Below are 24,157 nucleotides of genomic sequence, written 5' to 3'. Positions count from 1 at the left end.
CAAGGAACCAGCCCTCCCTCAACCCTGCAGACACAGGCTTCCAAAGACCAGGCAGGCCGAGATGGATTCCTCACGTTTATTGGGAAAGTGACAATACAGCGACCGACTCAGAGCGCTCCTCGGGGCGTTTTGAAGTTCATCCCTACGGTGGGCTGTGTCACCTGCAGGTTGGACAGGCTGCCGAAGTCCTGGAAAACAGTGAGGGATTGGAATCAGTCGAACTCGACTACCCTGCCCACCATCTGCGCCTGACCCCGCTGATGGTGGCAGCAGATTCCGCCAGAGAGGAGTGGGAAGCGTGAACAGGCTGTGGTAGCATGAAGGATGCACTTGCATGCCCAGTAAGAGGGGAGACGACCACCCCACTCCAGAGACTGGCTCACTGGTGAGGGAATCTGAACTTTTTATGGATGAACCCACACTCACCCCCACCCAGCGAGCCAAGAGGGCGGCCCCTGGGTCAGCACCCTAGGGTGCTGCAGGAGGAGGGGAGGGCAAGGAGCACACCTGCCCTGCCAGCAGGGTCCCAGGCAAAGCCACCATGCTGCTCCCCTCCCAAGAGCCCTATGGGGATGAATTCACCTGCAGGTTGCAGGGCACAGGGACCCCCTCCATGTGCCCAGAGTGCCAAAGCCTTCAGCCGACACCAGAGCCCCTCGGGGCTGCAGGACTGCTGCCCAGGCTGGGGACAGCTGGGGCCACTTACCAGGAGCTTCAGCATTTCCTTGGTGTCTGGGTCCACTTCGATGATCTCCTGGTCAAGAGCAGAGACCTGGGGACAAAGGAGAGAGAGACACAGTTTGAGGAGGCCCCACAGCCACATCCCTGCTGCCACCAGGCTGTCCCCACAACACAGTCCTGTCCCACCGCAAACAAGATCCCACTGCGGGGAAGGGCTCCAGCAACAGAACGAGTCAGGAGGACCCCACTGGCACCCAGCCCTCTGGCCAAAACATTGTGAGAGGCCCCACAGCAGCACAGGCCCCGCAGAGGGAGCAGAGCCTGTTCCACAGCGAGTCTCTGGGAACCCAAGGCCAAACCAGCTCCACACCACAGCTGCCCAGAGAAGCTGGGTTGGGTTCACAACTGCAGCACCAGTCCTAGTGGTCACCACCAACACTCACGCTCATCCTGTGATGTAAATCCCCAGGGCTGGAGCCCCACCACCACAGTGCCAGATGAGTGACCATCTGGGCTGTCCCACACTCAATGCATGAGGCCTCCAGCTCTTGAATCCCTGAGCAACCTCCTCCAGCCCTCTCCAGACCCCAAACTTTATCTCCACATGCTTCCTTCCCCAAGAGGCTACGTTACACCAGTATTTTTGTAAGAATCCACAAATAACACAGGTTCAGCTAACACTGCGTCAACAGCTACAGCACCTTCCCCACCCCGGGTCCCTGCAGGGGCGACCCCCCCCCCCCCCCCAGCACCACCTCATCCTGCCTTCAGCAGCTCTACCAGAAGCTGATCAGGGAGATCTGGAAGGGGGGCAAGATGCACCGTGTCTGAAGGCTACAGGGTTTGGTGGAGACGGGATTGAACCCACTGAACACAGGGAGCTCCTCGCCCTGCACCTCGCCCTGCGCTGTTAACAATCCTGTTCCGGGTGACACCAGCCCCCTAAGGATGCAGGTTTAAGGCAAGAGGGGGTTTCACCAACTCCCTCTTCAGTGACATCTGCTGAATAACAGGCTTTAAGTCACTCCGAAATATCTACCCGCATCCCATCCAGTTATTTTTTTTCCCTCCTTTTAAGCCAGAAAAATCAAGGACGGGGATCATCTGCTGAGCGGCAGCAGTGCCGAACTGCTCTTCCCACCCCCGGCAGCAGCTTCGGAGGGGGTGCCCCGACCCACCCCAGCCCCCCCGGCTCCCGGGCTGAGGAGGGGCCGCTAACGGAGGCACCCCCGGGCGGGACCGACAGGCGCCGAAGCCGCTGAGCGCAGCCAGAGCCTCACCTCGGGGACGTAGTTGTCCCTCCGCTCCCTCTCCTCCTCCTGCAGTTTGATGGAGATGCCTCGGACGGGTCCCCTCTGAATGCGCTTCATCAGGTGGGTGACATACCTGCGGGGGACACGGCGCCGTCCAGGGCTCCCCCCGCTGCCAGAGCCCCTCCCCCCACCTCCCCAAACCGCGCGGCCGGGTCCCCCGGGCTGGGCAAGTGTCCGACCGCAACAGGGCCCGGAGGGCGAGGGCGGCCCCCCCGGCACGGGAAGGCGGTCGGGCTCCTCTCCCTGCACTATCGGTGACCGGGCCACGGGCGGGGCCGCGATCACTTTCGGATGCAGGTTCGCAGGAACCCCCTGACCCCGCCTCACCCCGCGATCTTGTTGCGCAGTTTCTTGCTGGGGATGATGGCGATCTCCTCGCACACCCGCTTGTTGGTGTGGAAGTCGTTCCCCAGGCGGGTGTAGTACTTCTCGATGATGACCCGGGCGGCCTTCTTCACGGTCTTCGTCCGGACGCGTCCCTGGGCGGGTGGGAGGCGGCGGGACCGCGCTCAGGCCCCGCCGGCCGCCTCACCCCGGCCCTCTCTCCAGCCCCCTCCCCAGGGCCTCCCCTGGCCCGCCCGGCCCCCGCTCCCCGCCCCGCTCCCGGCAGCCGCCCCACGCCCCGGGCGGAGCAGCCCCGGCGGCGGATGGCGGCGGATGGCGGCGGCGGCATCACTCACCATGGCGGCGGCAGCCGCGGAGAGAGAGCAAAGGATGACGGGAGGCGCGCAAGGCCGCCGGGAGCCCGCGGCGCCTGCAGCGCCCCCAGCGGCTCGGAGGGCGCCTGCAGCGGCCCGAAGGGGCTCGGCGCCAGGGGGCGGGGCTCCGCGCGCTGCCCCGGGTCCCAGCGCCCGCCGCAGGGCCCGGCTCGGAGCCCCCGCGGCCGCGTCCAGCGCCGGGCCCGGGCTGCAGCGGCCTCAGCACCGCCCCGCTCCCCACGGCAGCCAAGGGGGCACCTCAGGGGAAAGCAGGTGCCCCAGGAGGCACCAGTTGGTTCCACACTAGGCTGTGATGGAGAGACATAGCCCCCTCGAACTCAGCACATCCACGAGGGAGCCTCGGCCCACCGGAGCATCACCCCACCCAGCAACACGAGGAGTGGCCGCTGCAGGAGAGGGAAGGGGGCTCCAGCGGGCCCTCCAGCAGCACGGGGCACCCAGCATAGGCAGCCCCACTACACCCCAAGCCCTGCTCAGCCCTCTGACACGCTGTCAGCGGGACCCCTGGAGTCCCTCTCCCCTGTGGGACAGTCCAGCAGGCCACCCACCTCCACCAAGCGGATGGGAACACACCGGGAGCCAGAGGACACTCCAATTAACCTCCAACTCACTGCTGTAAGTAGGAGCCAGGCTCAGGCTGCAGCTCCCCTTCTACAGGCCCCTGCGTGGGGCCCTGGGCAAAGACATGTCCCTGCACAGCGCTGCCTTCCAGCTGGGCCACCGGCAGCACCCACACCAGCACCCCGCCAGGCCGCATCCCAGCTTCTCCCCACTGTCGCAGCACCAAGAACTAAGGCTAAGAGACAGCGCAGCCAGCAGCAGGCACAAGGCTCTCACACAAAGCACACAGGCAAGGAGCACAAGAAGGTCAGGATTATTTTTTTTTGCTGCAACGTGTTTATTATGTGCCAAAAACTACACCACAGCTTACTCCACGCATCTGTAGGAGAGTGCAGTCTTGCCTGCATATACTACAATGAGGTAGAGACTTCACACACAGCTTCACAAAACCCCACAAAGAGCAGCTGGGATATGCAACAATGCAACATCAGCTCAGCAGGAAAAAAAAAAAAAAAGAGGGAGAAATTATGACACTGGTTCTTTGGCACACAGCTTCCAATAGAGGGGAAAGTAAAACAAAAAAGTAATAAAGTTCTCAAATCCCAGCAGCAGCATTTCTATCGACTGCACTGTTACTCCATACGTTTCGTAAAGGAAAGGAAAAGTACTTGTCCCCTCTAAGAGAAAGGGCTCCTATGAACCTTCATCTGTCCACCGAAACGCAGCCCTTTTTTAGCTAGTTACAAAAGAAAAGTAAGTCCTGTGACTTTGTGATTAAAAACCTCTATCAACCCCCCCTTAAGTGCAACTTAAAAAAGTGCAACAAACTATTTAAAACTATATACAGCAGCTCAGAGATCGTTTATCTGGTCCAGTTTCAAATCCAAAAAAAGCCTGTCCTGTTGCAAACCCCTCGATTTACAACTTTCCACCAGCAGCCCCCAGACACAAATTGCAATAATGTTAAAAGCTGCCAGGAAAGAAAAAATCTCTCGTTTCAAACGACTTAAAAACTGTTTAAGAGTGTAAAAAGGAACTGGTAAAAACCCTTGAGCGTAAAATATGAAATATGATTTGGTTTAAATGAAGAGCAAAGTCTCCTTGTTGTTACAGTAAAAAACACCAGCTGAACATTCAGTTCTTTATGCCATCTGAAGATGGGGGTTAAATGAATGGAAAGGCACTGTATGGCAACTGCAAAAAAATGGAGCCAATGAGACCTGCATTATTACCATCAGTATTGCAAGGAATGTAAAAAAGCGCCTTTAATAAATAAAAAACCTAGGTGAAGGCATCTACATAAACACCTTCTCAACACGTGGCCCTTTTTTTTTTTTTGCTTCTCATCAGCAAACTAGGAACCAAAGTCTGGGAACTGCAGAATCACTTGAGGGGTGCTCCCCCCCCTCAAAAAAACCCCAAACAAAACCCGACAAAATTCACTGTGCATTAGTGCAGAAACAAAAAGACCAGCAAGTGCAAACGTGAATGTAAGATTTTTTTTTTCCCCATTAGTCCTCAGGAAGCGCGTTCCCAGCCTGGGTCTGGCACCAGCAGGCACGCTCGTGCGCTCTCCACTTGGCAGGTTAACAAAAGGACTTTCTCCTGTGCCTGCGGCAGCCTCCGAGCCTCGGCAACCTCTTTAGCTGGAGTCTCTGTTCTTCTGGTTGCGCATCAGCGGGCGGTGGTGACGCAGGACCTCCATGGAGTGCTGCCAGTGCCAGCAAGAGCGGCAGAAGTACTTGAAGCAGATCTGCAGGGAGAGCAGAGGCAGCACCGTGGGGCAGGGGCTTCCAGGCAAGGTGAGCAGACAGCGGCCGCTGGCAAAGCCCCATCCTCTCCCCTCCCTGCGCAGGGCTGCAGACCAGGCCAGTGCAGCTGATCTGCAAAGTGCAGGGAGGGAATTCTGCACGCTGCTGGAGGGCAGGTTTTGCTCAGCTCCTAGCACAGCCCCTTCTAGATAGATCTGAAAACCCGTAAGCAGGCAAAGGCCAGCAGCAGCACCGGGGGGGGCACTTGCAGGCAGGGATGGGGCAGCAACCAGGCTCTGCCAGCACTCACTGTGACCCCGCTGCCAGCGGAGCGTGCCGCTCACCCTCCATCTAGGCTCCACGGGAAGCCGCAGGACCCTGGCTGAGCTCCTTCACCCGTAACAAGTGGGGGTCAGCCAGAGTTCCCTACATCTCTGGCAGTCCCAGGACCCATGGCAGGGTGACAGCATTCTAACTTCCAGCTTGTCACAGCTTATGGAGCGGTGGCCTCCTCTCAGGGACAGCCTGCTGCGCACTGCTGACCATGGCGGGCCCTGGCACTACAGGCACAGTGCCAGTGGAGCCACTGCATCGCAGGGTGGAAAGCTGCCCCTGCCTCCTGATGAGCCCTGCAGCTGCTCCCCGGGAGGGCTGCACCTCCTCCAGCACGGGGCTCTTGTGCCAATGCTTCATCCTCCCCACTCAGCGAGTGACAGCAGGCATCCCCAGGCACTGCAGCGCTCGGCTGCAGTCGGTGGTGCTGCCCCTCCTTGAGGAATCCCCCAGGCGCTGCAGCCCAGAGCCTAGCGCAGCTGGGCAGGGAAAGCCTCACCTGATCTCTGCAGAAGAAAGGGCCAGGCTGGGCGCTGCAGACTTGGCACATGGAGTCCTCCAGGTACGGGTCAATCTGAACCTGCAGGAGAACCAGGCAGTGGGCACAGACCAGCACTGCCTGCTCCCAGGGCAGCCCCGACCCACTGCCCTGGGTACTCCAAACCCACCACCCCTCGCAGCTGGCGGAGCAGCAGTTCACCACCTCACTCTGCCTCCAGAGGGACATGGGGCAGGCTCTGCACACTGTGGTGCTCCCAGCAGTATCACCAGTCACACATTGATTCAACTCCCCAGGCTGCCCCTTCGGCCCCACTCACCTTTTTAGTAAACTTTGTAGTTTTGATTTCCACAAATGCAGCGGTCACTGCCTTCAGGTAGCTGCGCTGGTTGTTAAAGGTGACACGGCCAGACCCTGGAACAAGCCAGAGCAGAAGCATTAGACTGATCCAGCACCTACAACAGGAATCAGTGGAGGCCCAGAAGGCCCTGCTGCCAGCACCACCCCTTCCCCCAGTGCAGTTCAGCCGCAAGCAGGGAAGCAGCTTTTGCAGTGAGACCATATCCAGGGCCTGGTGGCCCTGCCTGCCTCCCTCCCCAGGCAGTAACAAAAGCACAGCAGGCAGTGGAGAGCAGAAAGTCTTTTCCACAGACCCCTCCAGGCTGGTTAAGATGTAAGCTTACAGGCAGCAGCACTCCCAAGATGCCAAGGTACTGCTGAGGGCCACGCAGCAGCGGGCTCCATGCCCGCACCTGAAATAAGTCAGTGCTGAGACAGCTCAGCAGCTTTTATTTTAAGACTCCCACTCATTTGGAGCCTTGCATTTTGTAGCTTCATTGCCAGTCAGCAGCGTTCCTCTACCACTTGCTTCCAGCCAAGTTTTATTAAGCTCCAGAAAGACGTATCTGTGCTTACCTGTGAGGGTTTTTTTTGGTGTAAGGGGAGCTTTGGCTGTTACAAGACTACCCTGCATGCATGCTGGCAGACTGCTAGAGCTCAGCTCACCACTGACAGCCCCAGTGCAAAGCATTACCCAGAACCCATCTACTCCTCCCCTGCAGGATCACACAAGACCCAAGCTGGAGGGCCTGGATCTGGTTTGGGGGTTACACTGTGTGCAGGGACTGCAGCTGCACTCAGGGGATCCTTCTTTCAAGAGGGTCCCCCCCACCTCCTAGCGTGACCCCCTGAAAGCTGCCCGGACAACAGCTTTCTGTTGACGCCGATCAGCTGGTCTCAAAGGCAGCTCCTCTTAACTAGTCAGACAGGGATTTCTCAGTGCACACCCCCAGCAGGGTCATCCCCTACCCGAGATGATTTGGCACAAGGCAGGTTACACACAGAGGTCTTTCCCCAAGAAGCCTTCTGCCAAGCCAGGGCCAGCAGTCAGGCAAGCCTGAGGCAGCATCTCAGCACAGGAGATGCTTCAGTCGACACAGAATTAGGGTAGGGTTTAGTTACTGAAGTTGAGTTCGTATTGCTACAGCTTTAAGACAACTTTGAGTGCTGAAGTGCCAGTATGCTGCTGTAAGCCAGAGATCTCAGCTACTTGAGGAAGCAATCTCTGCACAAAGCCACAGGAGGCTCTGAGGTCATGCTCTAGGACCTCACAGTGCCAGCACGGGGCAGGTTGGTGTGCAAGACTTCATCCATGGTCATACTAAGAATTTGCTTGAAGTCTCATACTTCCATTCCCAACCCCTCGGGACTGTCACCTCAAAGCCACTGCAGCATGACAAGCATGTCCTAAGCCAAAGCCTTGACCAGAAAAGCCTGAAAGCTGTCTAAAGACAGTGACAAGCAGGCAGCTCTACACTACCAAGCTCTGATGTTGTTCCTGCCTGGCAACACACACTAGATTCATGATCCCTTCTTAAAACTTGCTGCAGCCTGAGCCTGGAAAGTTAGTCCTCATGCCCAAGCTGCAGGGTTTTTCCCCACACAGACCAGTCACCTCAGTGCTATACCCTGGCCCAGAAGGCCACCAGGGAGGTACAGGGGACAGATGTCATGATGTGACGTTTCAGCTCCTACAACATGAATGGCTAGAGCTCCATTCCCCTTTTGGAGGCTGTCTCAGCAGGGCACAGGGCTGCTCTCTTCGTGCAGAAGTGTTACTTTACTCTTACTTACTGCAGAGGCTGCACCTGTGACCTGCCCCTCAGGCACACAGCCCTCTCTGGGAGGTGGGACCCCAGAGGGGGCTTCATCTTTTCCACCTGCAAGAGTACAGTAAGTCTACCTGACCAGAGGTCATGGCTCAGGGCAGCAGCTGGAACTACAGGCAGCAGACTTGCTGCCTGCGGCAGTCTGTGGTTTCAGCCCCATCAGGGGGAGTGTTCTCTCCAAAAGTGACTCACCATCTTCAGCACCTATGACTCCAGGAAGGCTGAAGCCCTGAGCTGAGGGGGGCATGCCATTCCCCAGCAGACCCAGCCAGAAGACTAAGCAGGGGCCCTCTCCATCTGCACTACCAGCTGCCTTGGAAGCCCAAAGCAACAGCACCCTGAAGGGGAACCAACAGGACAGCAGGGCCAGGACCCTGCCCACAGCCCTGCCCTATTCCTGCTGCCCAGCAGCTGGCACCACCCCAGCAGCAAGGGCCAGCAGCTAGTGGGTCTGAGTTTGCCCCCCCCAGGCAGCAGAAGCCAGGTGAGACCCACAGCTGTCTTTGCTCTGGGGACAGAAAGGCAGCTAAAGCAGCATCTAACAACCATTAACAGCACTGAACAAGGGCAGAAACCCCTTCAGCAATGCCCAAAGAGATATTAAAAGCCTCAACCTACCCTGCAATGATTAGGTCCTGCCAGTTCCCAGGCAGGTCAGCTCTGCCAGCCCTCTCCAGGGCTGGTCTTACCTCCCCACAGCTGGGAGGTGAGGAGCATCACCTGTGGAAGAGGCTGGCTGGACACATACTCCCAGAGCAGGCAGAAGCAGAGCCTGGCACCCTGGGCAGTCTTCCCCATTGAGGGAAGAAGCAAAGGTCACTGCTGCAGCCTCCCTGGAGCATGCTGTGGGCTACTACTGCTCCTGGCAGGATCATCACTTACCAATGGGATACTTGTGCTTGTCCGTGTCTATGCCAGCATAGACCACCCCTCCGAACAGGTCATACATGACTGCTGCCAGGGCCTCTGCGTTCAGCATCCCATGCAGGGCCCCCACAAACACAGTCTTGCTGGGATCAAGCCGCTGGGATGGACTGCGCACGAAGTTGCTGTCTGCCAGCACCCATGGAATCACCTGCACCTGAAACCACACACAAGCAGGTCAGGTCAGCCAAGGGCCTGCAGAGCCACATGCTGTGCTGCTCCACAGTGCCCTCAGCTGACAGCACAGGCCATCCCAGACTCTCCGACTTCACTTTATTATTGCTGCTCAGGGCCTGCAGCCCAGGGCACTATAGCTCTGGAGCTCCAGACACCTCCAGAGAGCCCACAAGGCCTTTTCAAGGGAAAAACTGCCACACCACTCTGCTTCCAGACAAAACTGAATCCAATACACTGCTCCCTCAGGGACCAGCAGCCAGAAAACTGTGTACAAGTAGATTTTACCTACTGCCTGCACCTATGTCTACAGCTCAGTCAGATGCCTCCATGCACAGGAGCTTGTTGTTGGAGGAGATCAATGGAACAACCCACCCACTATCAATTTCAGCAGGAGCTTCCATCTGCTCAACACCTGATACAGGGCTCTGAAGAGGAGAAACTTCTGCCAGAGCTAAATCACCAAGCATGAAAGTGCTGCCAACAGCCAGACACCAGGAGAGGTGTCTGGAGTGCAATTAGTTTCTGCCTGTCTAGATAAGAGAATCTCAATTCTTTAACACCAAACACTCACACAACTGTACCTGATCTATAGCTAAGGTCCCCTTTACAGGAAAGCCAGCCTGGGCCACTGGCAGCCTCAGCACCTTCAGCACACAGTTCAGCCAGCCACAGCTCTGCTGGGGAGCAGCTGCAGTTACAGCTGTGGATCCAAAATATCTGCCTGCAGTGAGCATGAAAGCCATTTGTTCTGCAAGCAGACAAGGCCTAAAGCAGCACCAAAGGATCAGAGTCTGTCTCTGCAAGCAAGAGTGTGCTGAAAGAAACAGTAAACTCCCTGTTCCCGTGCTCCTTTCCAGCTAACTGAAGCTGTTTGGCTTCACAAAGCCAGGGTCTGCCCCAGATCCAGGAACTCCAGGTCACAGTTTGGCACAAGCTGTTGTCAAGGACAAACTGCAGTTTGACACTTCCCTCCTTGCCTGCATCCAGCCTCACCGAAGGAACACATCAACTAAAGATGGCCTCAAAGAGCCAGTTTGACTTCTGTTGCTCTGTTTTAGCCCTGCTTTCCTGGAGCAGAGTAACACTGTGCATGCCCCCTCGCCTCCAAGGATCTTACCAGGACCCCCTATTGCCATCTCTAAAGCTGCTCTCACAGGTCTGCTCACCTCTTTGCAGCGCATCCTGCGGCTGGACATCTTGAAGTAGTATTCGCTGAGCCCATCAGGGCTCAGCAGGTCCTGGGAGCATGCCTGGAGCAGGGCACGCACAGATTTCTCCGACTCAAACACCAGGTAGACATATCCTTTAGATGTAAATAGGGGAAAAAAGTGGTTGTTAGAACTGTAGTGGAGGAGAAACAGATCATCCCAGTTTGCAGACACCCTCAACAAAAAAAACCCCAACCACTCAGATGCTGCCCAAAATATCTGCACTGCATCTTCCTTGCTGTCCCCAACTCCTTTTTAGCGGAGGGCAGCAGTTTGCAACACCTGCCTCAGTAGACTATGTATGAGCTCCACCAATGATGCACAGAGCCCAGCCAAGCAGGGAAAGAGCCCAAACTCAGCACAACACTGGAAGCAGGCTGCCCACATCCTATGTCATGTGTGCCACTGTCCCCCCTGCACAAAGGCACATCCAGACATGACAGGTGGGCACCACCAGTCTGGCCACTGCATACTCTGCAGGAAGACAGACTCTGCTTCGCATTTAGAATGTCTCAGCCCAGAAATTTAAGTTCAGGGCTTTAAAGTCACTCCTGTCAGTGCCAGCACCCCACCTTCCATCGCTCTGGTGACAAAATGAGGCCATTAGACACCACTGAGCCTACAGACCAGCCACTCCTTACTCTGTAACTCTTACTGCTTACACAACACATCAGCCCAGCTGCTTCAGACAGGATTATGCCCCAGGTGCTGCTCGGCTCACCAGTCCCCACAGCCTGCCAGTTTGCTGCAGACACATTTGGATTCACCACATGCGCTTTATGCCAAGGGTGGGCACACTTTGGGTGCTTGTGCTGGCAGTGGGGACTAGCAGCTATCGCCCAGCGCAAGACAGCTTGATCTGGGGCTCCAGAAGCACCAGAGACTCTTTCCCCCACCTCAGCCCTGCTAGGTATGGGTGTGGATGCCAGGTTTGAGATGACAGTGCTCTGCAACCCTGGTGCTGACCCAAGTGAGAGCGGGACATTTACCCTAGGTGCTCTGTACCATCCAGTCACCAGCATGCAGCCGTACCATCCCAGCATCCGTGCTGTAACATAGCATGGGAAAAAGGTAACCCTACCGTGTCGCTATTACCTTTAGGCATATTACCTTTGGGAGGGCAGCGTGGGTGTTTGCCATCCTTACCAGGCCACTCCACACTCAGTGAGCCAAAAACACGGAAGGTGTTGATCAGTCCAGCTACAGTCAGAAGGAGAGAAGTCAGTCTTCCCCAAAAAAGTTCTATCCTATACACCCTCCTGATGTCAAAACCCAAGGCCTCAGTGCAGGGCCAGGAGCTGCTCACCTTCTGTAATGTCCCATGGGACTCCTCCCAGGAACACTTTGCAGGAATAGACAGGGTTCTTGTAGTTTCGGGGAGGCAGCTGACCACTCCAGGTGCAGGTTGCTTCATTCACAGCTTGGACAAGCACAAGCAACAGTCAGTACAGGACCATTTTCTTTCCACTCTCCCATAGGTGTCCAAGCAAACCCCCATATTCCAGAACTGTAAGTGATCTGGAGACAGAGCTGCAGCAGCAACAGGCAGCTGCCCAAACAGCCAGCCGGTTCCCGGGTCTACCTGCCAACAGTCAGGCTTGTGCCCAGAGAAAGGTCTGATCTGCCACAAACTCACATCCAGCCACATTATCTGTACAGAGGCCACCTGCATGCCCTCACAGAAGTACAGGACCATCATCATGCACTGAAGCCTGCTGAGATCCATCATCCAACTTACCTGCTGCTTGCCTGTGAAGCCTGGCTTCTCTTTCGATACTGAAAGGGTCTTCTGGAGAGTCCAGGAGATCCCAGGAAGGCCACGCAGATGCTCCAGGCCATCTTTTTGATGCACTGGCTGGGGAGGAAGTTACTGCAGCCAGGGCAGCTTGATCTTGATCCAGTCGGGACCCCACTCCCATCTTTAGGGGGTCTCTTGACACCCCACTGAGGGGCAGGAAGGGCAGAGGGGGAGAGATGCGAAGGCTTGACTGCAAGAGAAAGCCCACATTAAAACCCAGCTTCTGTGTAAGAGCACATAATACTAGAGGTCATGCATCACACCAGGGCCCCAACTTCACCCACAGCAGAAGAGGCTCTGTGATCTCTTGTTCTCTTGAGACCCTCTGAGGTCTGGCACAGGCAGGAAAGGAGCCACCTCACCTATCCCAGCAGCCTGATGGGAGCACAGTTTCCCTGGGAAAGGCCTGCCCCTGCAGCCATTTCCCACTGAACCCATGCCAAATTATTATCAGCAGAGATAGTTAAGCAGGAGACACCTTGCAGACCACAAGACCAACAGCTTCCCCATGCCTGCACAGCCTCAAGGACAGCTGACACCCCCCATCCAGGCAACAACAACTACCCCAGGAAGAGCCTCATGTTTTGCTTCAGGCCCTGCCTGCCACAGGCAGGGCTCACTGGCAGCACCCATGAGCTCTGCAGGCAGCCAGCTGGCTCTCACCCTCCACACACCAGCTCCCAGGCCTGCCTGACCAGGGTGTGGGCTTAGCTGGCTGCAGACCCAACTGTTTGCAGGTTTAACACACCTCTTTCAGGGTGGAAGGAGTAAAAGCCCAGATTAATAAAACAGCAGGGATGTGAGACACTGTGCAGCTTAGTGCCAGCCGCTCTGTGGATTGAGCTGTGCACTGCTGCAGCACAGCCGCCCACACCAAGGCCATGCTGAGGAAGACCTGACCTTCATGAACAAGGCTGGCACAAAGCCCTGCCACCCCACACTGCCTGCCATCGTCAGAGCCTGGGGTGCTGCAGCTGCCTACAGCATCCCTGCTTGAGATCCTGATTCTCCAGGGTGGATCACAGCAGAATCAACTCCACATCAAGCCAACTGCATCCTTCACGACAAACCCAATATGGGGGTCAAGGCCACAGCTGCACCACATCGGAGCCAGGAGCAGCTTGGCCCTGGCTTTAGCCTCAGGTGCTGAGGACAAGCCCTGCAGCAGCACCTACAGAGTTGGCTGGAGCCAGGCTGTCCTGCTGGCACCCAGAGCTGCCACTCACACTGTGATGTGGACCCAGCAGCACAGACTGGGTGAGCAAGACAGACACTTGCCTTGTTCACTGGCTTCCAAATTTAGCTGTGCTTTAGGGAATGGGAGCAGGCTAGACCCAGTTTTCTCTAGAAGAAACAGCCCTGAGATGGAGAAGTGCAGTCAGCAAATGGGAAGGGCAATGAAAGGCAGGGACAGGAGCTCCCGAGAAGCCCAGATGGGAGCCTGGAGACAGCTGTGCTGATCAACCACCTCCCTGCTGGGATCAGGGCACAGACAGCCTCCTGCCACACACCAGCTCAAGCACTCAAGACTCCTCTGGGAGCTACTTTAACCCATTAGGGCTGCAAGCACAAAGTCAAAAGGCTAAAACATTTAAGAAAAAAAAAAAGATGCTACTAGTTTGTGCTGAAGGAGGACTGCACCAGCAGCCCTTCTTCCAAACCCTGGGCTGCAGGAGAACCTTGTCCTGTCAGTGTGGGCATGACAACTACTTCCAGCACTCTCTTCCCTTCCTGAGCAGGCAGGGCTGCATCTTACAGCCCCACCTCCCCCCCCCCTTCTCCCAAGTACGGCAAGACACCAGGAACCACAGAGTGGGTGCAAGATCCAAACTTACAATCAAGTCTGAGAGGTGGTCAGAGCCAGAGCTGAACCCACTGGTGTCTGAGTCCGAGGGGCTGCTGGAGCGGGAGTCCAGGAGGGAGCGGGAATCCAGGCGGGAGTTCCTCAGTGTTGGTGTGGAAAATTTTTCTGACAGGTCTGAACCAATGGGGTCTAGAGGCAGAAAACCCAGCGGGGGCTTCCCCAGGATGTTCCCGAGAGGGTTACTCAGCATGCTGAGAACTGCAACAGAGAAAGAGCCTGTCAGTGCTGCAGCATGACACACCTCCTTCCCTCCCAGCTCTGTGGCAGAGGCCCAGAAGGGTACTGGGCTCCTATCAGCCCAGAAGCAGCTTGTCCAGGAGGTGGCACACCTGGTAGGTATCAAGCCTCCAGAGAGCTCCAGAAAGGCTGCTTTGCCATCAGTTGCAGCATGGTGCTGCACATCTGGACCCACCAGCAACAGCCTGGTGTGGCTAGCAAACACAAGGGTGGGTTACTCTCCCAGGGCTGAGATCAGCCCGGAAATCCTGTGTCATCCTGGAGCAGAATCACAGACCCCACATCCTGGTTATGGGCCTCATACAGGTACTCCAGACCAGCCCCTCTGCCCAGTCCATGCAGTGATGCTGGCATTTCTCGCTGCTTGTGCTGGAGGAAGCTAGGATCCAGGGGGGCAGCTACCCACACAGTTTTAGTGATGGGGTGCACAGACTGGGCCCACAGCCAGTCATTGCACATATTGGCAGCCAGGCTGAGAGGAGCAAGGCCTGGCCTATTAGCAGGCATTTGCAGGCTTGGAGGTAGGACACATGTCGTCAGTCCTGACAGGAGCTGGCTACAGGCAGCCAGCAACGTGCCAGTCTGGCCTGCTGACAACAGAGACACTTCACAGTCAGTGGCTAGCACTGAGCACTGTCCCCAGTATGCATTCACAACAAGCCTGTCTGGTCAGGTCTTTGCCCAAGAGCCGACAGACAAGTATGCGCCAGATTGCTTCCCTCGCACAGCAGCAGGCTTTCCTCCCACTGAGGAGAATAGAGGCAAGCAAATTCCTTCCTGCAAACAGAGCCACCCCCCCAAGCAGAGCACCAGGCCACTGAAGGCTCATGGAAGCCCCATCCTGCTCTGTGGGTCAGTGGTGTGGGGCCAGCTGCCGCCCAGGAGGAGAGGGAATGTAGTGCAGGTTCAGCCATGTGGGATCCCACAGGGGCCCGACACCAGCCAGCTCTATTCAAAAGGAGCAAGTCTCAGCAAGCTAAATGTATCCCCAAACCAAATGAAAAGAGCAACACATTCAGAAATTGTTTTAATTATTCAAAGGCTGCAAAACAAGGCAACCTGCCCTGAAGCTTTCAGTTTTCAGCAAAGCAAGCTTGGGATCCACATGACATCCTCCAGCCCCACCTGATCTCAACCAGCTAGGACCACGAAGTTAATAACCCAGATTTTCAGGGGCTCTTTGCAGAGGATAAGAAATCCAAAACACTGCCTAGGTGAGTAAAAAACCACCATCATGCTCGAGTGCATTACTGTCAAACACTAGTATTAACTCAGTGTCAGAAAACTGCTGAGCATGCCCAAAGCAAGATGCTGGGATATACCCATTCCAAGCTGCATTATCCAATGGCATACCTGCTGGGGAGCTAGCAGCTCTAGCCTCTCACTACAGGGAAAAGCCCCACAACACCAACAGAAACCCCAGACAGGTACAGGTGAGTCCTTTATTTGAAGCATCTACCTCAACCCAAGGCAGAGCTGGTCTGCAGGAGCCCTCAGCCACAGTTACAGCATCTGCCCACATTTGCTGAGCCTTACCCCTGCAGTTTTCCCCAGGCTCAGACTCATTTTGGCTACAGCACAGAACCATGAACTCACCTCTGACTGCACTTGGAAAGTGACCTCCTGCCCTTTGAATACTTGCCCGGCTCTCCCTGACAGTAGCACTTGTGCTTACACCCAGCCCCACAGCCACAAAAGCAGCTCACTGGCCCAACAGTACTTACCCTGGGCAGAGCCTGGATGGCAGCAGCCCCAGCAGCAGCGGTGGGTAGCTGAGGGAAAGCTGCTGTAGACAGCTCGAGCTGGGGAGGAGACTGCTCCCTCCTAGTCACAGCACAGAGCAGGGCAGAGCATCTCCCAGCCCAGGCAAACCGCACTATGCTGGTTTGCCGACTTCTCTGAAGCCACGTGATGTGTTTAAAAATACAGCCAGTGTATTGTTCAAGGGAGACAGCTGAATTTGTTAAACAGGCTCAAAAATCTGATTAGTCACTAAACAGTAGAAGAGTCAAAGCAAGGCAGCTGATCTCATGGCCCAAGTCTCACTGCAGACAAATGCTCCAGCACTGACACCCTCCTTCTCAGCCATCGAGCACAGTGGGTTTGTAATGCCAGGCAGTGAGCAGCCCTGTGCTGACCCAGTATCCACAGCATTCCTAGAGACCTGGAGCAAGCACCATGCAGACTGCTACCAGGCAATGCTGTCCTGCACCTCAGCTCCTGGTTATTGGGAACACAGGGCAAGAATGCTCTTTGGGATACATCAGCAAGGGTTCAGGGCCTTATCAGAAGTTCCCAAAGGCACTACAGGGTCCAACTCCTCTGCCCCACTTATTTCACCCTCCTCTGCTACCACTCTGGCTTGTTACAGCCACTGCTTACACATTTGTTCCCAGGACTGCTTAGCTCTCACCGCACCTCAAAAAACCAGTAAGGCCAGTATGAGTGCATTCAAGTAGCAGAATTACTGGCCTTTAAAGGGTTCTACTGTCTGGGCACCCAAGTTTCAGCACCTACCAAACAAAATCTTGCTGGCTACAACTGACCCACTCCTAACCTCATGTCCTGGAAGTGCTGACATCCTGCTGTTAACACAGATGGATTTCATCCACTCCAGGAGCTTTGACAGGTCTGCATGGGCAGCGCTCCATTACATGCTCTGTGGGCTACGCAGAGCTTGTGGGAGACCCCATGTCACACCAGTGGGTCTGACTCAGCTTCACTTTGTACCTACAGTTACTCACAAAGACATCAGGAGGAAAAGCCATGAGCCATGCTCGGCCTTTCTTCCTTTACACTTGCTTAGCAATCAGGTTGTGTCCCCTGGAGCCAGCCTTTGCAGGTAGCCCAGGCAACACCAACGTAAAGTACAGGTCATGTTTCTCAGCCCCTCAAACCCAAAGGCATCCTGCTCTAACCCACTGAACCTCCTCCTGGGGGATGGGACACAAGAGCCTGATAAAGGTTGCTCACCTTAAAAAAGCCCTCAAGTCATTGGGGCCACTCAAACCCACAGCTTTTTCAGGGAAGTTGGACTTGTCTCCCGCCTCAAACAGACAGCTTGCAGAAGAGAAAACAAAAACATTCCCAATGCACATGCAAGATGCATCAGAAGTTTCTGGTGTCAAAAGCATCCCTGAAGATCCCAAAGTGAACCAAACATCAGGTAACTACTCAGACTAAAGGAAAAAACTTAAGTGCGAACAACTACATTTTTTTTACCTTTATGAGGGAAATTTTAACTCAAGGGTCACCATGATTCCCATTCATCTGCTCATACACAGTGGCCCTGCTGTCCAGAGCATAGCAGTTTGTAGAGGGCTTCTGGAACTTTTCACGCCTCTGCTCAGAGCTGCAAGAGAGGCACATGCCAACACTCTTTTGCAGGGGACAGCAAAAAATGTAGCTTTTAATAGAAACTCAGCTCTGACTTTTGACTTGCTGCTGCAGCTTTAATGACTGGATTCAGAGCCAGCATGCTCCATCTTTGAGCATGTCAGCCAAACGCTGACAGATTTAAGAGCTCTGTGGAGCGGTCTCAATACCAGCATGGCACTCTTCCAGTTTGTAGGCACTCAGGTTGCTCTCTAGAGAGCAAGCATTTTATGAACCACTCCTCCTCCTTAGTTGAGCTTTCCCTAGTAAATGCTATCAGCACAATGCTGTTGCAATATATCCTCTTAATTCTTGCATCATCCTGGAGGCCCTAAAGATACTGAGGGGAGCACACACAAGAGTCTGGACCCATTGCACTCAAGGCAGACACTTTGCAGAAGTACCCAGCTACACTGAGCCCATGGTGGTGGTTTCACAGCTCAGCTGGTTTCAGCTCTTCAGGCCAACTCTGTCCTGTGGACTCCAAATTAGCTTTTAAAATCCAGTTACCAACCACCGAGCTACCACATTCAGCATCAATTTACCTAGTGTCAAGCAGATCGCTCCATTAGCACAAGCTGCAATCCGTAGCATGCACCTTACAAAAGACACCCCAACAGCAATACACCCAACCCAGTCAGTTTTAGATCAGTTTTTATTCTTCTGTGTGCTGAGTAGACTTGCAATTTAAGGTTTTCAGCACCTGCCCAGGACCTTGAAGCATACCACTTTCTTCCCTGCATACCATAATTTGCAGCCATTTAAGAATTAGACCTTCCTGGTAGTTTTGACCAAGCCCTTTTTATAAGAGATGGATGTAAAGATGAGCCCTAAGGAGCCATGCTTACTAATGGTGGCAGCTCAGGGAAGGGCTCTGAGTAAATAAGCCACCTTACCACCATGCTGATGACAAATGACACTTTAGCGCCTTGAATAAAACCTTAAGACAAGAGCAGCACTACACACAGACCATCCACTGAGTTTACACTCCTGACAGCTAGAGTTGACAAAAAACTGTCACCATTAAGCTGTCCTCTTAACAAGTACTTTTGCTTTAGCTTGGGTCTGCAGGTGACCACCCAGCCCAGTAAGCAACTGTGCATTAGCAGAGCAGTGCTGATGCTCTTTGCTCCTTGGTGCATCAGTTTCAGCCAAGTTATTGAGAAACCAAGTCCGGTCCAAAGCAAAAAACCCCACCTCCCACCTTACAGGTGTTCAGGTCCTTTTCCTCAAGTTCTCCCTCTCACCCCATAAGAACATCAGTGGAAGCTTCTCCATAGAGGAAAATAGCATTTGACATCGGGCGACGCACATCACAGCATCTTCACAAGCCCGAAGGCACATGTACCTGCATGCGTGCACACAAACTCCTGTTGAGCAGCACAGCATGCCAGGCCCTGGATTCAGACACCACCAGCAACGTCTGGCACCTGCATGCTTGATGCACAGGCAGTTCAACACTGTTTGGCAGTGACACAGAGTGCTACAATGAGCACATGCACACACTTTTTGAAGTCATGCTCTGAAGATATGTTCCAGCCTTTAAAAGCTTGCTGCAGGGCTAGAAAAAGTCTATTTAGAAGGGACCAGGACTTCTCTAAAGCAGGTCTACAATGCAGAGGCTTTCAGAGGGTCACTCTTCCTGGCTGCCACCACCAGCAAGGTTAGACAGAGGGACATTTCAATGTCCAGAGAGGAGATACCAGAAGCTTGCCTGCTGGGAGATTACTCAGCATAGGAAGGATGGCAGACTGTCAAGACCTCCCCTTCACCCATCAACTGCTACGTGTGCTGAAAGTCTACCCTTCTGCCTTGATCTCCTTGTGGAGGCAGGGGCGAAGAGATCAATAGGAGAGCTCTTACCAAGAGAAGCTGGGTTTCAGTGCCACCATGCTTCTGCTTCCACTCAGTGACACCTGCCATGCCCAGAGGCTGAAGCTGTATGCATGTTTGGGGCAGGGCAGTGGAGGAGGGAAGCAGTGTGACCTAGGCCCTGGAGACTGAACACAGTGCAGTTTCTTTTGTCATTCATCAAATAAGCTTGTAAAGAAAAAAAAAGGCTGATGTCCTAAACAATAGCCTGCTGCAGTTCCAGAAAAACAGCTCGTCTGCAGTTTTTACCACCCAGCCAGACTCTGCCCTGGTGGGGTGGGAGCAGGCTGAATGTTTTAGTCAGCCAAAAAGAAGCACCTCCTACAGACACAAAGCAACTTTATGGCAAGAAAACCATTTGCATGTCTGAAAGGCAAATGGGCACCTTAACCATCTCCTACAGCCACAGTTACCATCTCAGCAGTGACACAGCCAGCCAACCTACCAGAGTGAGTTTTCCCCTCTCCATCACACACAAGCACAGAGCCACTTAAAACAGGACCCACTCATCACAGCGGAAGGGGCGATCAATACTCCAGGCTAATCTTAAGTGAAGTTTTAGCACTTCACACCTGCAGCCATGGGACCTTGCGCTGCCTGCATGGAGCCAGCAAGGAACCAAGCCCAGCAGAAGCTGCAGTGACAGATGTGGGGCTGCAGCACACAGTCCAGGAACAGGCTTTGCTTGGCACAGGGAAGGCAGACATTGGATTGCCCCCTCTATTCACTCTAACAGAGTTAGAAGGAACAGCAAAGCTCTTACAGGTGCACAAAGAATCAGGGAAAAGCTGCAGCAAGAGAAGTGGCAGAGGTTTCTTCCTCTTAAGTGGAACAGCCATGGGACAGGGCCCAGAGGTGGAAGGGAACTCTGTCTTTAGGCCTCAGAGCTTGTCCAAGCAGCACACCAGACATGGCCAGCTCAAATCCTCTCATCACTCCATTGGAGAAAGTCACTGCTGTTATGAGAAGAGCCACCTGAAGTCAAAGGCACACATCCTCTTCAGAGCTGTATGTCACAACAGAATTCTCAACCATCTTGAGCCAACTGTCATGAAAAGCAGCTCCCAGAACTGCAGATGTGATCAAACCAGCAGTAATCACCATCTACATAAGGATGGCACAGCCCTTTATTGTTTCTGAACTACAAAAGAACCACCTCTGCCCTGACAGATTCTTCATTTGGGGCAAAGAAGAACTGAGGATATTCAGGGAGCTATTTCTGGTTTGCTAAGAAGGGGGCAGGGGAATAAAAAAAGGCAGCATGATCCCACAGCTGAACCACAGAATTAGAGTTAGGACACCTGAGGTCTATTCTTGGTTCTGGCACCAAGATAGTAAGTCACTTCCCTAGCATGCCCTGAAAAATGGAAACAGCAGTAGAACTCAGAACAGACAAGCTTATTGCATTAACATTTGAGAGCACAAGTCTTCTTCCTGTGCTGAGAGTGGGACCTGGCTGACAACAAGCCTCACTGCTTCTCGCGGCAGTGAGTTTATTACTGTGTTTCTGGGAAGGGAAAACAGATGCCCAAGGTAAATATAAAAATCAGTAAAGACAGCTAAAACACGATTCAGGATTAAAAGTGTAAGCAGACTGCCACAACTGTATTCATCTTTAAAAAGATGAGAACATTGAAATACAGCAGGTTTTAACATATATCAGTCCCAGAGATATTTAAAAGCCAACATATTCAGGTCAAATTCTGCACAACAAGCTTCAGCTTTGCAAGCCTCAAGAACACACACTTCTATATTTAAGTACTAAATTCCTCTCAATTATCTGCTGCAATGTCCAGGGTGCAAACTCCACAGCATGTGTTACTTCATATGCTAACAAGGATGAGACTGACTCATTTTTACTACTCAGCTGCATCACAATGTGTGGGGTGTCAAGTCCATCAGGATACTACCTCTAGCAGAAGGTATATTCTTTAGAGGGGGATCAGGCTGTTGGCCATACTGCTTTGGACAAGGCAGCAGGCTGCAGTGAAGAAAGAAACTAAAAAAAGACAGGCTTTAGCCCCAAGTGCAATCTTATTTGAAAAACTGCACACAAGCCTCACTAAGGTATTCATTCAACTGGCATAAAGCCACCTTCTTCATCACTTGATTGGCACACCCAGCACCACCAGTGATGCCTGCAGGTTCCCAGCTACCTTCCAGGGGTCTACATGAGTCATGTAGAGAATCACAGCTTTAGAGGTTTATGCTTCACCTTCCCTCTGCACTCCTAGAGAGAAAACAAGCCAGAGGGGCAAGCAGGGAAGCTGGGCATTTCTCCATGGCCACCTGAAATGGATGGCAGCTGCTGCTGTGTCTGAGAGCAGCCTCCGAGCTGGCAGTAGCATAGACACCACCTGTGATTCAGCTGTTTTGTCAGCACCTAAGGGACTACACAGAAGGCAAGTAAGCCCAGAGACATGGGTACAAGGTGCTGAGATGGAAGATGCAGCACTAGCTGGAGATACCCTGCTCAGCGCCCCTGCCCTCAGCCCACACCCTCTGGGAGACTGTCAATTCAGCCCCACAGCAGCACCATCTGTGCTGTGACAGCTCAAGGACCATGGCACTTTTCAGAAGCAGATCATTTCAGAGCCAGCTCGGTGCAGGTGCCCATTTAAACAGGCCTTGTTCTGGGAATACTGGGGCAGCCTATGAATTAGTTTATGTAGCCCCCTTGGGCTATGCTACTTTTGTGACCCTTCAGCAGCTTTCTTATGTGCTTTGAGCCAGAAGTTGGACCACATAACCTCAAGTGGTCCCTTCCAACTTGAATTGCCCTACCACCCTAAAAAGACAGCCTGTCAAGAGCACTGTAGAAGGCCCAAGAGGTCATCTTCCAGCAGTCCCACATGCATTCATGGCATGAGAAGTCCATTAGACTAATTTCAGCTGTATAAACAGGCCAAACACTCTACTGGCTCACTGGCCTTGCCCCTAGTATCACCACAATGACAGATCATGCTGCAACACCACACCACACAGCCTGGTTATCAGGGCAGCATGCTGTACCCAGACACAGAGACAAACTCAGGTCTGAGGCAGGAGCAGATTTTGAACTTTGGGCCTGTCCTACCAGAGCTGGAGAAGGGGAGGAGCAGGCATCACCCCTACCTTCTGCAACAGGCAGCCCAAGCACCCTGGGAGAGCAGCACCAGAAATCAGGCTGAAGTCCAGACAGTTCCTCTACCCAGCTTCAAGTGGAAGCACGCAGAGCTGCATGTACTGTGGAGGTTGTAACAAAGGCACAGAGCCAAAACACATATTCAGGGCCTCTTCTAGAAAGCTCCCATATTACCACTGATGAAGATGTAGCAGATAGTCTTTCACATCTGCTCTGCCCTGCAAACAAGCACCCCATCTGCTGCTTAGACATATAGCAGTACAAGAGCTGGAGAAAGAACTAGCTGCCCCATCTTTGACTGGCACAGTTCTGGGGATGACTCTTCCCCCAGACCAGAGCTTGCACATTAAACCACCCTGCTACTACCTCTGACATGAATCACAATGAGAAAGACTAAGCCAGTAGATGCACAGGGCAGCTGAGAGCCACCAAACAGCAGCTCCAATGCTCTCCTCTGAAGGGAACATGCTTGTTAAGGCTTACTTCAAGAGCTAGCCAAGAGGCATGTGCTCTAGACTACAACCTGAGTCAAAAGCTTATAAGCAAGCTCCACAAGCCAGATTTGTACACACCAGCACTGCCAGGCTGCTGAACACCAGTCAGCACGTCTATGAAGTGGCAGATCTGCCACTGCTGGAGTGTTTTTATCATTGCATCGCCAACAGCTTTGAGCAGGATCAGATGCTTAAGAAGTCTGTGCCTTCCTTGCACCCACACTTGCCCATGATAACCTCCACAGAGCATGCAGGCAGCAGCAGGCAGCCCTCAGGGCTGCTCTAGAGGCCACAATAAAACATCCTTCCCTGACAGAAGTCAAGGGGAGGGTTTTGGGTGGTATGTGCCTGCTCCCATAAGCAATCTCCAGCACAAGCCTGGAGGCTGCCCTGACCCACTTCAATTCTAGCTGGATACAAGCAGAAATGCTGGTTAGGTTCCTGCTCCAGTTACTTGCCTATTTGCACCTTCTACTACTCTACAGCATCAGCATAAATAAAAATAAATCTGTTTTGGAGAAGCTGCTCAAATGGAAGCTTTAAGAGGTGGATTAAGAGCAACTTCCATTAGAAACCAATTGCAAACTCAGTTTTGATACTTGTTTTACTTGTTTGATACATATTTTATTCTGTTAAGAATGAGCAGTCTGCAGATATTAAGTGCTCCCTGCTTTCTACTCCACAGCATAGCTAGCTCCAGCCAGCAGTTGGGAAATCAGCCCATGGAGTGTGAGCAGCCCTCACTGAAACATGCTCAAGAAACAAGTGCCCATTAAGCATCCACACCAAGTACATCCGCAGAAAAGCCCTAAGAGAGACAAGATGGCATGAGGCAAGCTTTTAGTAAGGCCATCTCAGGTGCTCCTGAAGTACAACCACCAAGCAGGAGATCGTGCAAGTCAAGCCAGCCCCCAGCCTTCCTCCCTGACAACATTGCCATAGTTAACCTCCATACAGAAGGCACCACCACCATACCTGTGCTTCTACTACTAAGCTCTGAACAGTAGCCAGAAGGACTAGGGCTTAATGCACAGCTGCCAGGAAAGCTTGTCTTCCTTT

The 24,157-nt window shown here is 53.7% G+C and overlaps 2 protein-coding genes and 1 non-coding gene across 9 annotated transcripts in view; all 3 read right to left on the bottom strand.

The window, feature by feature from the left end:
• Window positions 1–62: 62 nt before the first annotated feature.
• On the bottom strand, window positions 63–2,781 carry RPS17 (ribosomal protein S17). 2 transcript variants are annotated; one of them, XM_055819198.1, is made up of 5 exons: window positions 2,675–2,781; window positions 2,322–2,473; window positions 1,962–2,067; window positions 707–772; window positions 63–188 (listed from the first exon to the last, which is right to left on the bottom strand). In XM_055819198.1, exons 1-5 carry the CDS (start codon window positions 2,675–2,677, stop codon window positions 108–110), a joined length of 408 nt encoding a protein of 135 aa, XP_055675173.1. In that variant the 5' UTR covers window positions 2,678–2,781; the 3' UTR covers window positions 63–107. The 2 variants fall into 2 exon arrangements, with proteins under 2 accessions (XP_055675173.1, XP_055675181.1); XM_055819206.1 differs by lacking the exon at window positions 2,675–2,781 and adding an exon at window positions 2,652–2,662 and having other exon boundaries at window positions 2,322–2,474.
• On the bottom strand, window positions 2,166–2,293 carry LOC114010841 (small nucleolar RNA SNORA71). Its single transcript, XR_003552520.2, has one exon. It is a non-coding gene; the product is annotated as a small nucleolar RNA SNORA71 (small nucleolar RNA).
• A 794-nt stretch (window positions 2,782–3,575) lies between the features above and the next one.
• Window positions 3,576–24,157, bottom strand: part of CPEB1 (cytoplasmic polyadenylation element binding protein 1) — a 42,395-nt gene continuing 21,813 nt past the window's right edge. For 4 of the 6 annotated variants that reach the window (XM_055793659.1, XM_027780080.2, XM_027780081.2 and 1 more), the window contains 9 exons: window positions 13,968–14,194; window positions 12,073–12,322; window positions 11,641–11,754; window positions 11,430–11,534; window positions 10,293–10,429; window positions 8,908–9,106; window positions 6,177–6,271; window positions 5,858–5,938; window positions 3,576–5,027 (listed from right to left, as the gene is read on the bottom strand). In XM_055793659.1, coding sequence (XP_055649634.1) covers window positions 4,917–5,027; window positions 5,858–5,938; window positions 6,177–6,271; window positions 8,908–9,106; window positions 10,293–10,429; window positions 11,430–11,534; window positions 11,641–11,754; window positions 12,073–12,322; window positions 13,968–14,194 — 1,319 coding nt within the window. In that variant the 3' untranslated portion in view covers window positions 3,576–4,916. Of the gene's footprint in view, window positions 5,028–5,857; window positions 5,939–6,176; window positions 6,272–8,907; window positions 9,107–10,292; window positions 10,430–11,429; window positions 11,535–11,640; window positions 11,755–12,072; window positions 12,323–13,967; window positions 14,195–15,957; window positions 16,049–24,157 lie in introns of those variants that run through there. The other 2 variants (XM_027780083.2, XM_055793660.1) reach the window with 2 other exon arrangements.

The sequence above is a fragment of the Falco peregrinus genome, chromosome 1, assembly GCF_023634155.1.
Source record: "Falco peregrinus isolate bFalPer1 chromosome 1, bFalPer1.pri, whole genome shotgun sequence".
NCBI classification, from domain to species: domain Eukaryota; kingdom Metazoa; phylum Chordata; class Aves; order Falconiformes; family Falconidae; genus Falco; species Falco peregrinus.
This window is presented reverse-complemented; position numbering and strand designations above follow the sequence as displayed.